Source organism: Filicampus tigris, chromosome 1 (genome assembly GCF_054856515.1).
Source record: "Filicampus tigris isolate MCC_2025a chromosome 1, RoL_Ftig_1.0, whole genome shotgun sequence".
In the NCBI taxonomy this organism is placed as follows: Eukaryota; Metazoa; Chordata; class Actinopteri; order Syngnathiformes; family Syngnathidae; genus Filicampus; species Filicampus tigris.
Window position 1 is genome coordinate 35,192,848 of NC_141217.1, and position 15,907 is coordinate 35,208,754.

Here is a 15,907-nt window from a genome sequence, read left to right on the forward strand (position 1 = left end):
CCCCGAAGAAGCCGCATGGGGTCATAATACAATACTGGATGTGATTAGGGATAAAAAAACACCAATCTGTTATTGTTGTTTGGGGGAGGTCATAGCTCATTAATTTATGGGCCATACCAGAATTATAACAATTTAACAATTTAGACTAACAGACCATTCATTTGCTCAACCATCAATGGTGCACTTTTGATGGGATATTTTGTCATCTCTCTCTCCCTCTCTACAGATACTCAGGCACCTGGCTAACATGTTTCACAAATATTGCTGAAAAAAAAAACCTTCACAATTAAACAAATGTGAATACTAAATTAATTGTTGTATACCTCTGTAATTACTGTAATATTGTTACAAATCAGAGCTGGAGTTTTTGCCCAAGATGCTATGCTATGCTAAGAACAAAATTAGCTACAGTGGCTTGTGAAAGTATTTGACCCCCCTGAACTTTTTGACCATTTGCCACATTTCAGGCTTCAAACAACATTTATAATTAGATTTTTTTTTGGGGGGGGGGGTTAATGAACACCAACTGCTGTTATTGGTTGTTCCTTGGTGTGTCAGTTGCAATGCAATTGCTATGGTCTTTTACATCACCTTTACATATCATATAGGAATAGAACCGAACCATTCTGAATCATCCCTGCTCTGGTCGGGCTGGTAGGAGTCTGCATTTTAGCCAGCCGATTCCTTTCATTGAACTTAAATTAACTGGCATTTTGAGTTCAAAGAGAGAAAAAATGAAGTTTAAATAAAAGACATTCAAAATACTTCATTTTTCATTATTTTCTATTTTACGAAGAAATCGTAATCGTAAAATCGGGTTTGAGAGAAAATAATCGGGATTTTCTTATTAGGCAAAATCGAACAGCCCTAATATAGATCGTTCTCAATTGCATTCAGGTCTGGAATTTGACTTGGCCATTCTAACACCTGGATGTTTCGTTTTGACGCATTCCATTGAAGATGTTTGCTTTATGTTTAGGATCATTGTCTTGTTGGAAGGAAAACCTCCATCCCAATTTCAGGTCTTTTGCAGACTCCAACAGGTTTTCTTCCAGAATGGCCCTGTATTGGGCTCCATCCATCTTCCCTTTAGTACATTTTATTCTATTTTAATTTCATTTGACCAGAGCACCTTCTTCCACGTTTGTTGCGTCTCCTAGATGGCTTGGCAAACTTCAAATGGGACTTTTTATGGTTTTCTTTGAGAAATGGCTTTCTTCTTGCCACTTTTTCATAAAGAGCAGATTTGTGCAACGTGTGACTAATAGTCGCCCTCTGGACAGATTTCCCCCACCTCAGCTGTGGATCTCTGCAGTTCATCCAGAGTGATCAATGGTATTTTAAACATTATTTAAGAATCACAATTTCTGCAGCCGCAGTCACATTTTTTTTCCTCTGGACAGCTATAATTTACTGTATTTTGTGGATGGATTATTTGAGGTTTTATGCTGCGACAGAAAACGTCCCCCAATTATGTAAATGACTCTTAATTAAATCAAACTGACACTGAGCTGAGACAAACTGACAACTGAGTTCTATGAAGTAGAGATTTAATTAATGTAATCTTTGTCTTTTTCGATGTAATTTGCGTGGGTTTTGATGTGAGTAGATAGACGAAAAGAAAACAAAAACGCACCCAGGGTCCCCTGAGGCCAGCTGCAGTGCAGTGAACCGGGTAGGAAAGACGAAGCAAGCAGAAGGTTGGGAATGGGATAGCCGAGATGCAGGGATTTGGCAAGTAATCCCCGGCGCCTTAATCCTTGCAACAACTGAAAGTCTGTCCATCCATCTTTTTGTTAGCAAATTTGATAAAAAGAATATCTAATACGACATGGGGATAAGCAGTGTAGAAAATGAAATGAATGAGTGACAAACTCAGTCTTTTACTAAATATATTAAACTTTTATACTTCAAAAGGTTGCATGTAAAAAAAAAAATATATATATATATATTTTTCTACACGATCATGTCGCAGGTTTGATCATTCAAAACTGGCGATGGTCCTTCTCGTTCCAGGCCTCGCCCACTGTCAGATGACGCAGTGTGTGGCGATGAGTTGGTGGGCCAGCTCAATGTTGCCACTGGCCTGGTAGATGAGGGAGAGGTTGAAGGCGGCCTCCCTCCTCAGATCCACTTGGTCATCGGCGATGCCCTGTTGTGGTGTGGGTGGAGGAGAGCATTGCGTCACAGAGGAGGTCCATTCAATAAAGTTTGGGACTTTTCTTTTTTAATTTCGTTTTGATTTCTGCTTTTGAATTCGTTTTTTAGACTGGGTTTGTCAACTTTTATTTGTTTTTTGGAGCAAGCTTTTTACTTTTGTTTTTATGAGTTTTAGTAATAAAGCAAATTGAAATTTCCAAACGACTGCTCGAATTTCATTTTTCTGTACGGGCGTGCCGTAATTAGCTAAAATAAATGCATTTAAAATAAACCCATAATTTAATGCATTAAATTAATTAAGATAAGCACCAAGGACATTTTTAAAAAGTAGTCTCAATTTTAAAATTTCTTTTTTTTTTTGCCGTATTTATTTTGTTAGTACAGTTTTGAATGAAATGGGAAAGTACCTCGAATTTCTGTACAGGTAGCAGAAGAGTCTTCTGGTAATAATGGATGGCTAAATGCGTCAGGCCCATCTGGTGCAATGCTCTGCCCATGTTATACATGCTCTCCTGACACTCCCCACGCAGTTCCACGTACCGCCGCAGGAAGGAGAAACCCTAAAAACAACAACGACAACATTAAAAGACAAATCCTCCAAAGTCAAGCGATTAGATGCAACCAAACACAACACACCTGAACAACCAGTGGGTGCCTCTTTGCTACAAATTTCTGGGCTGCCATGTGGAAAAAGGTAAGTCCCACAAACATGTTGAGGAGCGGGTCGTCTGGCTGAGACCGGAAGGCCTGGACGTACTGGCCTGGGGACAAACAAGACGACGTCAAATCACTCCATTTTCAACTGGATGAGAGCTAATCACGGTTGGCATGTGTTTGTACCCAGGGCGTGTTTAAAGCTGCCCGACACCATGGCGTTGTGTCCGCAGAGGACGCACAGGGCGTGGTTTTCGGGATATTTCAAAAGCAGACGCAGGCAGAAGCGATGATGACGTTGGTGGTGGGAGGATATCGTCAGCTAAAGGGAGCACAGACGTGAGTGCGCTGATGAACCTGTTTGAGTTATTCAGTGTTTCCCAACCTTAATTGTGCCAAGGCAGATATTTTACATGAGAACGGATGCCACGGCACACCACGGTGCGCGTGACCCTGGGGAACGTGTCTTTTTTATTTTTTGGGACGTACTGGAATGTGTACAGTAATTGCACATCCACTACAACAGGTGGCAGTGGCGATCTAATTTTTAAAATGATTTCAGGCAAAGTGATGCACTTCAAATATACGCTGTTAAAGACGAAAAAACAATAGTAATGAAGTTATTTTTTGTTGTTGTAAGTTGATTGATATTTCTTTCATTTTTTTAACATTTCTTTATTGCTAATAAGCAGAGCTCGGCATTTCATTAAAAATTTGCGGTCCGTTTATCCGCCATTTTGTCCGGCCGGACCAAAGAGTAATCGCCTATAGGCCGACCCAACTATCTTTTTAAATGGGCTTTCGTTAGCATTTCCGACTACCAACTTTGACAAACTGAAAAAAATAAAATAAAAAAATCCGTCCTCCTACTTCACGGATGAGAAGAATTTGTTCTCTCGCCTGTGTGTATGTGTTTCTATGGCGTTTTGGCGTGAATAATTCATTTTTTGTAGAAATATCACACGAGGAGTCGATGCTAATTTCACGTTAGCATTTGAATGGGATCCTCTCCTGACTTTAGCATTAGCGCTAGCTCTGTTTTTAAAACGAAACATTCATTGCATTTAAATATACAATGAGTGTAATTCTTTTTGTTGAGTGTAAACTGAGATATAATTAAACATATTAAATACGCTATGCAAGCAACATGGCGCGTTCAGGTTACTTTTCCAATGTCGGGAACTTGCACAAACGCCTGCACATTCATTTTTTAAAATTTTTTTATTTCGATTATAACTTTTTAGGGATTGCGAGAAGCCAAAATCCAAATCGCGATCAAATCTCGATGAATCGTCCAGCCCTACTTACGAGATGTCAATCAATTGTCGTACACTCGCAGGAACACTCATCTCAGGCCGTGGCCTCACACCGACCCGTACCCTTGTCACCCGAAAAAAGCGCCTTCCTTCATCTTGGCGTGTTACTATAACGCTAAATGTTATTGTTTGGATTTTATTTATTTATTTATTTGTGAGGCCGCGTGGGTGTCCCCACAAAAGTGAGACAAATGACTGGCGTTCCGTAAGTCCCAGAACTGGAAAAATTCAGCTTAATAGGTTGTAGCGCAGTGGTTGGGAATCACTGCATGAAATGTTTAAAGTACATTTATACAAAGTGTCTATTTACTTGGTTAAATATATTCCAAAGCTGAGGCTGATCCACATTATCCATCAGCATCAATCTGTAGGAAAGGAGGAAACAAAAATGAGGGAAAAAAAATGCCACAGAGTCGCGATTACAATGAACTTGTCATACCGGATGTAATTGTAGGCCTTGTGGTGGTCGCGGCCCAGGATGCTGGCCGAGAGGCCGAGGAACTCCAGCTCCTTCCTCCTGGGCTTGATATCGTAGAAGGAGTAGAACTCCATGGCGGAGTCAACCATTAGCTCCGCCTCTTCGTAACGTTGCACCTCGCACAGCGTCAGCACGCAGCTCAGCAGCAGCTGCCACCAGTCCTCTTTGGACAGGACTTTGGTTTTACCTGTTGCCAAATACCATACCATCCATCCATTATCTGTACCGCTTCTCCTCACAAGGGTCGCGGGGCGTGCTGGAGCCTATCCCAGCTGTCTTTGGGCAGTAGGCGGGGGACACCCTGAACTGGTTGCCAGCCACAAATACCATACCAAATTAGCTAAAAAAACAAAACAAACGGCTTTCTCACAGCTGTGAGTCGATCGTCACTGTTTACCCCAAAAGAGCCGTTCAATAGAATGACTCGTTCGCGAATGTCACAACACGAATACAAGATCTCGCTAAATGACTTTCATTGCTTCGCAAATCAAAACGATTGAATAGAGCTGATTGACTAATGAGCTGCATGTCGACTAGCCCAGGAGCATAAGACTGGCTAAAAACTTTATGAAAGCTCTGAGCTGTTCCTCAACAGAGGTGACGGAGAGATGCAGAAAAAAAACGTCACACTTGATAAACAGTACAGCACCACAGCAACACTCCTGAACCAAAAGTCACCAGTTTTGGCGCTTGTTTGGAAAAAAAAATAAATCCTTACACGGGGCTGAAAAGTCAGAAAAGCCATGGAAACATTGGGCAGCTAAAAAGCTGTTCTAAGGGAATATGCAATTTGATTGGTTGTTAGCATCATGTGGGGCGCTGTGCTGGCTAGAAATCACTTTCAAGGACTTTTCCAGGGCATTTTACTTTTGTTCTCGTTTTCCATGCCATTACCATGACTGGAAATTGGTCAATCATTTGCCAGGTTTTCCAGGGCACGTAAATGCTATTTACGAGATCATTTTGAACTTGACGAAAAGAAGAGGGTGTTCCAACGCGGATGGGCATTTTGAGTAGTTGAATAAATACGTTTTCAAGTCAATGAAATATTATTTGTATTAACCGTGATTTAAATATTAATCAAAATAATTGTGATGATTATTTTTACCATAATCGCCCAGCCCTACTACAGAGCAGAATTTTTGGGCAGCTAACAGGTTCCAAACAACTAACTCTGTAAGTGTAGGTTGGCAAAAAATGAATACATAAAAAAGTCAGTACTGTTCACTCATCCAACCAGTCATTCAAACCATCATGACATCGCACCTTCGGGCACTTCCGTCTGGCAAAAGCTCAAACATTCTCAAAGAAGCCCTTCTATGACATTTGACCAATGCAGAGTGATTGAGGAAAACAGGGGAACTAGCTTGAATGCTGATTTTAGCCTTCTTCTTTCCTGCCTATCTAGCCTGGCCACACACACTGAAACAATATTTCTTTTTTTTTTTTTTTCCAAGGAAATCGGCAGTGAAATCGGACGTTTTTGCCATTGTTTTCAGTTCTGGTCAGCAGTTGTCACACATGCTCAGGCCCCGGAAGCACCCTACTGCTTATGACTGCTACTTATGAAAAGGTCTACACTTGACGTACAGGTGATTTCCAAATAGGCCGCTTCCTGGTCATCGATGTCCGCCAGCAAGTTTCCAACCCTCACCAAGCGCAGGTGATTCTCTCCTGACATGACGACAGAGCGCACACACACCTTGGCGCGCTGCATGGCCACCTAGGATGTGCAAACACACACACACACACACATTCCACCTATTTTGACATGTTACATTTTTACAGGGGGGAAAGACTTGATCGAATAAAGGTCCGACCTTCAGCAGAATGGACATCATGGTGATCACAGCGTCCAAGTAGTGCTGGATGAGTCCCTGCGTCTTCAGTAGAGTGGACCGATGCAGGAGCAGCTTTAGCTCCTGCAGACGTTAACATGCACTGATGATGTGAGTGTCTGCTGCTTAACCAAAGAGCCATACAAAAAAATAAAATAAAATAAAATAAATATTTAAAAATAAATATATATATATATATATATATATATACACATAAATAAATATTTAAAAAATAAATAAATATATATATAAATATTTAAAAATAAATAAATAAATCTCTAAATATATATATCTAAATAAATATATATATAAATAAATATATATATATATATAAATAAATATATATATATATATAAATATATATATATATATAAATATATACATATATATATATATACACATATATATATATACACATAAATATATACATATATATATATATACACATAAATATATACATAAATATATACATATATAAATATCTCTCTCTCTCTCTCTCTCACATGCCTTTTGGGCTGCAGATGAGTCTTGTGCAAGCGTGTCGTTGTCGTACATGGACTCCAGCGCTTTGAGGGCACGCTCCGGCCGACCCAGCTGCTGCTGCAGGGTGGCGAGAGACAGCCGCGCCTCCAGATGTTGCGGCGCCAACTCCACCACCTTGGTGAAGCTTTCGGCCGCTGCTTTCATTTCGCCCAACGCCTTCAGACACTCTGCAATGGAGTTACAGGTCGCTGGTTGCTTATAATGCAGTGGACACATTGTCGTATCACAACACTGTGTTAGGGCTGGGCGATTATGGGGGAAAAGAAAAAAAAAAAAAAAATTCACAAATATTTTGATTGATATTGAAATCATGATTAACCAACACGATTATTCATCAATTTCAAAACTTCAAAAGAACTCTTTTTTTCTTTTATAGATTAGGAAGAATATTTGCCGTTGAATATTGATCTATAACCTGTCTATAAAGCGTTTATCTTTAAATATTCGCTATTTGAAGAAATATCACTCGAATATCACGCAAAGCAAATGATCTATTAGCCTGTCAATGGGATTTTAGTGTAAGAGTGCTAGCATTAGCACTAGCGATGTTTCTAAAATGAAATGTCTTGTATTTAAAAATACAATATGTGTAATTCTTTAGTTTTAGAGTAAACTCCGATTGGGGCGTCATTACACAGTTTAAAGCACGCTCGGGGAGGCCAGAATAACATTCGTCACAAGCTTGCTGCATAACATAGGAACTTGCAAACACACACACACGGCTGTTCAATTATAATGCCTTTATGATCGTGAGAAAGCAAAATTAAATTTGGATTAAGTTTGTTCCAAACTGTTGCCGCTAAGCTCTTTGCTGGAACACACACACGGGATTCTGCTAATTGTTTACAAATCCCAAAACGGGGGGGGGGGATTTATGTTTGCGGGTAACTAATTACTCTAATAAATGACGTCTCTGAGCTGCTCTAACTCTCCACTCCTGTCTGGTGCCTCAGGTGAGCTGATCAGCTACTTCTAGTGGTACCGAAGTCAAAGATGAAGCTAAGAGGTGATATCGGCGGGTCGATTTTTCTGTGGCTGGTCGCAAATGTCCCAAAAACCTCGACGGCCGTCGGGTGGCAGCGACAGCGCGAAGGCAAACGATGCGACGTAAAATAAAGCAAATATGAAACATTACATGGTGTTTAGTTAGCATGGCTGACTCTTACCCCCTACCGATTCGAACACGGGGCAAGCCCGGCATCGACGCCACCGGCGGCTATTCGTGTTCTGAATGGACGATGACAATCGCGAGCCCACCTGCGTGCCGAAGCCAGACAACAGCCAGGTTGTATTTCTCGGATATGACAAGCGCAGACAGCAACGGCAGAGCAGCCAGGTACGCTCTCGTCTCCAGGTAGGCCTCCCCCACGTCCAGGTATAAGTCGCCGATCTCCTCGGCGCTTTGCTCCATCAGCGAGGACACGAGAGCCTGGGACACGGAAAGCCGGAGGGAAAGGCTCAAAGTGCGCTCCTGTCCGAAATATGTCAGGCTTGCCAAACGCTGCGCTACCTCCAGGGGTGCACTGATGCACTTGTGGATCAGGCAGACTATCAGCTTGGCCTTCAGGTCCACCGGGATGTTGTCTGGAACCTGGACGTCTTTGATTTCAGCTGGAGAACATACACATCCGTGGTTCGATTAACAGGCAAACTAGCTTTCGTTGTAAATCCCGTCCTTCTAGCCAAACTCCTTGACAAGTTCTCTACTTGGACTCTTGTCAACCACTTTGTATTAATTGAGGCGCTTCAGTTGCTTCCATTAGTCTCCAGCTTTTTTGTGTGCTTTTCAATAGTGGGAATGCGGAAGCGTTTATAATATCCTCGAGGTCGCATTCCTGGACATAGGGCTGTTCGATTTTGCCTAACAAGAAAATCCCGATTATTTTCGCTCAAACCTGATTTTACGATTACGATTTCTTTGTAAAATAAAAAAATAATGAAAAATGCAGTATTTTGAATGTCTTTTATTTAATCTTAATTGTTCTTTCTTTGAACTCAAAATGCCAGTCAATTTAAATTAATACACACAGAACAGTCCCATTGGGATTAACAGCATTTTACTTACACAATAGATGTCGGATCTGTTCTTAATCAAACCAATAATGAAAGAAGAAAGTGCATATACCATCTGAAACGAAATCATCAACATGAGAGAAGGTGGACGGTCATGTCTGTAAACCAAACAGTCTGTCAGCAAGTCATTTTGCCAACCAGATGGTGACTAGCCTTTCACATTCTCCCTGGTCTTACTTAAACATAAATCGATGATTAGTGCAAAACGGTCACTCAATAGTACAATACGCACGGATGCATAGTCATGACCAGAGGTCCGTTGTAGAGGAGGAAAAAAAGGTACGACTATCAGACGTTGAATTACTTGCTCGCGGGTTGTATTGTACATGCGGGGCACACACTACACTACTGATCTATTTTTGCCCGATTTATTAACCAAACGCTCACTTGCCTGAGCAAATAGCAGAATCGCCGGTAGCCATGGATGTTGTCGTTGTTTCGGACTGCGCGTTCGTGGGAGGAAGCGGAAATGCAGAGGAAACTACGGTGGCTTAGATACACCAAAAATAACAAAATCGAACGTGCCGATTCGAACGTTTTTAACATCGTTTGACCCAGAAAATTCGGTTACGGTTCAAAATCGCTTAATCGAGCAGCCCTACCTGGACAGTGTCTTATTGGGCGGATTGGCTCAGGTCATCCAACTTTTGATCATTGCTTTTCTGTTGGTGAGATTATCCTTCACTTTGACCGTCCATGTGACCTACCGTCGTCCGCTGATGCCATTTCTGCTGATGCCATTTCTGCTGTCGCCAGCGGCTGCGCCTTCTCGCTCTTTGCCTCATTCTCACCCAAATCCTCATCCTTAACGGGGACCTCTGAGCGACTTTCATCCCGGATCAGAACCACACCCACAAAACGGACCAAGAGCTGAAGGAGGACACAAGCGTGGTTGACATTCACAAGCGACGTATCTGTCGCCTTTGCAACGTGTGGCCGAATACCTGCAAAGCCTTGTCGTATTGGTGGTTAGTGATGTAGAGCTCGGCGGCCATGTTGATGATGTCATCGCTAACCAGGTTGGGGTGCCGTGACAGAGCCTCCTCAATTACGCCGAGTGCCGCAGGCAGGTCGCCACTTTCATAATAACTCCTAAGCAGTGAAGACACGTGGAAGAAATACAGACGTGCGTGCGCATTTTTGGGGCCGATCATTGATCGCTATATCGTACCACAAAGGAAATTGGTACTGGTACCAGTCGAACGTGATATATGGTTAAGACATGTTTGTAGACAATGACAATATCGCCGTCTTTGTAACAAAATAGAGGATGGTAATTACCACTCGATTTTTAAAATGAAAAATAGTGCTTCTCTTACACTGACACTTTATTTTTACATCTTCGATTGAAACGGTAAGGATTAATAAACTCGGGCCTATGTGCAAGCCACATGTCTAAGGTCTCAAAATCTTTTGGAATTATATTTCTGCTACAGGTGCTCAGATATTCATTATTTTGTAGGTGTTGAATTCCTCGGAGAACTTCGGGTTATCAAGGGTAATTCCAAAGGCGACCGACGGTTTTGGGGAGCCGTTGAGCCAGGCGCTTTAGGCCTTCATGGGTTAATACAACAGTTACAAATTGACGGGGAGCGCCAAAATCTTTTAGGAGGGGCCAAAATTCATTTGCGGATGAAAAGTACGCGTGGGAAATACTGCGGCTGTAGTGTCTGATTTCATGAAGCCGATCAATGACGTCATTGATTGATCGGCGAATTAAATACATCAAGGGTGAAACAAAATGTGAATTAAATGCAAAATATTGTCCGGACAGATGGGTGTAAAGTCTGCTGATGCGTCAGGGCGCGTTCCCTACTTGGCCATGTCCTTGGAGAGCTGCATGAAGTGTTCGGCCTCCTCTAGTGGTAGCAGGGACAGGATTCGGCGGTAGCCATCCATGCACTGCTTGTGCTCCCCCAGACGCATGAGGAGGCTGCAGCGGTCCCACAGGTAGCGTACGTTGGTGGGAGCGTACTTGACGGCTGAGGAATGGATTGGTTATTTTACAGCTGTCCCACCAAAACGATTGCAGTGAATTTTGATAATGGCTTCTCGCCATCATAAAAACATGATAATAAAAGAAAAAAAAATTCATGTGCCAAACGGCGCCATGGGTTGTCAAATTCTTTATTTTTATTAGCTTGTGGAACTTCGTAATCGGAAACCGATTCCAAGACGGACGGTGGAAGGGTAGCCCGGCTGTAGGTGGAAGCGATAAACGGACCGCAATTTTTTTTGTAAAATGCCCAGCTCTGGTTATGAGTACACTCTGAATGCACAGTGTGGCTTGCGGCAAGTGTGCGAATATTCCCACACAAAGCAACACATACAGTTGACAATTGTCGCATATAATATTCATAGTATATATAATGTTCCTGTTCTGTGAAAAAGTTATATTTGGAGGTGCAACGATTAGTCAATTAATCGACAACTAAACACGTATCAAATTAATCGTTAAATATTTTTAACAATTGGAATTTCAGCCAAAGCACACACATCAGAAACAGCAGGTATTTGTTGCAACGTGTTGAGAATATGTTAGAGTCTAATTATTTTACTTGTTACTAATTGGATTTCTGGTTGTTCTTTTAAGTTGTGATTAAAGGTGGGTTTTGGTAGTTTTAAAATCAATTAATAATCGTGTTTATTAATTGTGATTTCATCATCCATCAAAAATAATCATGATTATTATTTTTTTCCATAATCATCCAGGCCTACGGCACACCTGAACAAAAATCCAATAAAAAACATATATAAATAACATAATTACAGAAATAACGATAATTTTGTCACCACAGTTTACTTGAAAGTTGACTTAGTGTGAAATCTGGGCATATTCAGATGAACAAAAATCCGATTAATTTACAGTAAGCCATTCTGTTAAATAAATGGCAACAATTGTACGATTAATTGCATTTTCTAATGCATCTAATGGAAAAGCATTTGGTGTCCCTGTCACTAAACGTGACTGGCATAGATAGATGAAGACATGATTTGGAGTAAAGAAATAATCATTGTGTTTGGACCAATTAGTTAAAATATGGATAATTTCTCTCACCACACCTGATGATCTCTCCCGGCACAGTGGGAGGAATCACTAGTTTAAAATTGGTGGCACTGCTATGCTGTCGCACCATTTAAGTGGTGACACAATTAAGCCCATTCAAACATTGCTCAGCAGTGATTTTAACATTGCAAAAAAAAAAAAAAAAACACAAACAGGAGAGGAAAAAATTGCCTGGGCAGACCTTTGTTGTAGCAGACGAGAGCTTGCCGGACGTTGTCCTGCTCCAGTGAGACCTCGGCTAGCCTGATCCACTCCTCGCAGTCGGACGGGTTCAGGTGGGCGGCGATCAGACTGAACTGCAGCGCTTTGTCCATGTCGCCTTCGTCCTCGTAGATCATGGCCAGCGTGGAGAAAGGATCGTAGGCCAGTGGTGCTGGAAGGGCCAAGGGCTTCATTTATCAACCATTTTTTAAAAAATAGAGCAGGTGCGGCTTATATAAAGGTGCGGCTTATAGTCCGGAAAATACGGTAAGCGCAATTCTGACCATGAGTACATACAAAATATAGTCTTAGAACAGTGGAACTACAAATGCAACTCAATCAGATCGAAAGTGTGGGAAAATAATCATTTTAAATGTTATTTATTCAACATTTGAGATGCACATGCAGCAATCTGCTGCGGTGACTCATTTATTTGCTGTGAACTAATTGCATTTGACCCTTGATTTGGTTTATGGATGTGGCAATGTCTTGTTGGCTTTTGTAGCACTGCCTCCGTTAGCATCCTTGCCCCCCCCAGGACGCAGGGAATGGCTTTTGTCATTTCGGTGACGGGAGGAAAACCCCGTTCACGCAATAATTAAAGAGATGGTGGCTACCATATATGGTCAATTGGAGGCGTTTCTGTATGCAAATGATCCTAACCATGCACAAGCATGGCGCTTGAGGACAGGTGGGATCTATCATCAGGAATTGCGGACTAGTGTGCGTACGACCAGGGACCGCACGTTTAATGAATCCATTTTATTTCCTACTTTCACATATTCTAAATTTCATGCGTACGGCAAAATTATGAATCTTTTCTACGCACTGTTGATGAATGAGGCCCCAGGAGAGATGATGATTGGCTCATGATAGACAACGCAACAAAGCTAAACGTGTCGCTACCTTGTCGTATGATCTCCATACACATGGTGATGGCGTCGTCTTTCTCTCCCCTGGCATAGCGAATGTTCGCCTCGCCCATCAGGCCTCGGAGCGCCCGGGGAAGTTTACTGCGGGTGCGTCGTTCCTGGAAGCATAGCGAGAGGCGATGAAATTGAGACGCTATTAGCTGCATTAGTTTACAACTTTGAAAAAAATTGTTGGAATTTTGCAAGCCAAGTCACCTTCATCATTTTCTTGTTTTCGCGGGTGAGCTCCATCTCCAATGCAAGCACGTCTCCCACTGTCATGTCCTCACTTTCCTTGCCTTCACTTTCAAACTTCCTCCTCCTCCTCCTCGGCTTCTTATCCTTCACTTTCAAGTTCAACTTTTCCTTTTCCTCGTCATCCTCCTCTTCACAGTCCTCCTCCCCCTCCTCCTCCACAGCGAAATCCTCATCATTCTTGTCATCAACATAGCCCAAACTGTCATTATCGTCATCTGAAAGGACTTGGTCGGTGGATTCGTCAAGCATTGACGCGAAGGCTTGCTGAACCCCAGGGCTGATTCCTTCTTCTAAGAGGAGAGGAGAAGGGGACGGGGGGCGGAATCAACATCGTTTGAAATGTCAAACTTGGAGACAAACACAGTGAGACAAAATAGACAGAGTAAACTAACAATAGTTCCAATCAGGGCACTGACTGCTGAAGAAAATGGATGATTCTGAAAATAGTATTTTCAGTTTTTGCCATTAAAGTGGCTGGGCCCACAAGTGATTTTTTTTTTTTCCTTGGGGCCCCAAATCACCGGATGCATCCCTGGGTCCAATTCTGAGGGACTACATTGAATATTCAGTCAGAGATTAGAACGACGTAAATGAATGTTTAAAAACAAACAAGATTATCTCTTCTCCGTTAAACTCTACTGAAATGTACTACAGGTATACTAGATTGAAAAAAAAACATTAAGTCCACTGTAACAATATGCACTTTTAATTACGTGATTAATCACATACGCCTTGAGGGAGCCCACCGACTACACTTTGAAAATCACTGTTCTACTGTTTTTCTTGAGTTCTGAGAATCATGACGCCACTGACTTACATCAAAGAGGGGCGTACATAGCAAATTTAAGGACACACATGCAGAAAGTAGTGGCTCTACAATTTACCAATTTTTACATGGTTGTGTGCAGAGGTGGAAGGCTGCACCACCTCCTCATTTTCAACTGACACTCCCGGCTCCTGAAAGACATAAACAAGAATTTGTGAATTGCCAGCTAGCTACTGTGGTGTAAATATTTAACACATGAATGCACAACAGGGGTGCAAAGTCACCAACTGAGTTTATCTCCAACATAATTGCAACTGTATTTCCATATTTCAATATTTTTTTTATCATCATATTGTCCTTTTATATTAATTAGGGATGTCACAATATCAACAATATCATGATATCACGATATTAAAATTGCCACGATATATGGTTTTCGTAATGTCACGATATTGATAGCAGCAAATCTTTATTAAATGCAAATGTCGTTTTCCATTTTTGCAGTTCTAGCACCCTCTGGTGGTTTATTAGTGGAGTTTAGTTTGATGCCGCCTATGTTCAAGACCCGCGCTAGCCTGATGAAGGGGAAATAACACATTTGAGTTCCTCCACAATTCACCCGATTCACAATGCGTGTGTGTGCATTAGCAAGTAAGTGCCTCACTATTAGGTGTTCGGTCATTGTAGATCATTTATATACATTGAGGTCAATGTTAACTGTAGTTAACTGTACTATTTGAACTACTGAATATGTATAATTAGGACCACGGCTAATTAGCAATGTGTAGAGACATTTACGTACATGGAACTGCTCATGTTTATTTCATTTGCATTTCGTGTTCTACAGACACCATACACACACCCACACAACCAAATTAAACAGAAATTAAAAAGACTATTTCTCACATGAACAAAACCTATTGCTAGCAAAGGACAAAATGGGCCTAATTTTACCTGAACACCATTGCTCGAATTCGCATTTGGCTAGCTCGAAGCCAGATAGGAGCAGACATACCTTGGCTTTCCTCTCGTCTCTCCTCCTGTCAAATTCTTCAAATGTAATCCTCCCTTCCAGGTAGTCGATAAGCTCGGCACTGAAGCCTGACATCTTGCATTGCTTTTGAAAGTCAGACCAAAATGTCCAAATAATCAAATCACATTCTAATCCAACCAACGTGCTCGCGTTTGCATTGACAATTCGGGAGCGCGCTCACTTGTTTTGTTTACTTCCGTTTTGCTTCCGGGTGCAATGACTCACATGACTGTAAATTTTCCGGGTTTACGCTGTCAAACGCGACTTAATATAACAGTGACATCTGGTGGTGGAAGCTGCAAACGTCACCAAGGACGGCATCGTCGTGGTCAGCGGCCATTCACTTAACTCAGCAGTGATTAACATCCTCGAAAGGAACATCCCATGTCCCACTACAAAAAAAAAAATGCAAACATGTTATTTGTATAATGATATCGTGTGCTATCCTTAAGTCATTTGTACAAATTAATCATTTTTAGTCATTCTGGAGATATTAAAAAATTGGATAATTTCCCACAGCACATAGATGCACTAACCTATACTAACGTTGTAGTTAATTCATAATTAAAGCAGTTATTCGATTAAATTAAAGTATTTATAGTTTGTTGT

The 15,907-nt window shown here is 41.5% G+C and overlaps 1 protein-coding gene across 1 annotated transcript; it reads right to left on the reverse strand.

The window, feature by feature from the left end:
* Nucleotides 1-1,533: 1,533 nt before the first annotated feature.
* gtf3c3 (general transcription factor IIIC, polypeptide 3) lies at nt 1,534-15,530 on the reverse strand. The gene is made up of 19 exons (XM_086036640.1): nt 15,281-15,530; nt 14,384-14,456; nt 13,458-13,789; nt 13,237-13,360; nt 12,311-12,502; nt 10,879-11,044; nt 10,007-10,154; nt 9,770-9,932; nt 8,500-8,600; nt 8,247-8,418; nt 6,954-7,156; nt 6,429-6,530; nt 6,199-6,331; nt 4,570-4,795; nt 4,441-4,495; nt 3,001-3,136; nt 2,797-2,921; nt 2,568-2,720; nt 1,534-2,152 (listed from the first exon to the last, which is right to left on the reverse strand). Exons 1-19 carry the CDS (start codon nt 15,371-15,373, stop codon nt 2,030-2,032), a joined length of 2,820 nt encoding a protein of 939 aa, XP_085892766.1. The 5' UTR covers nt 15,374-15,530; the 3' UTR covers nt 1,534-2,029.
* Nucleotides 15,531-15,907: the final 377 nt, after the last annotated feature.

What these genes read in the sequence shown, in the direction of transcription:
- gtf3c3 (XM_086036640.1), bottom strand. Translation starts at nt 15,373, where the DNA reads ATGTCAGGCTTCAGTGCCGAGCTTATCGACTACCTGGAAGGGAGGATT. An exon ending in ACACAACCATGTAAAAATTG is followed by an intron (nt 13,790 to 14,383) that starts GTAAATTGTAGA and finishes CTCTCCTCTTAG; the next exon opens with AAGAAGGAATCAGCCCTGGG. An exon ending in TTTGGAATATATTTAACCAA is followed by an intron (nt 3,137 to 4,440) that starts GTAAATAGACAC and finishes TGCTCCCTTTAG; the next exon opens with CTGACGATATCCTCCCACCA.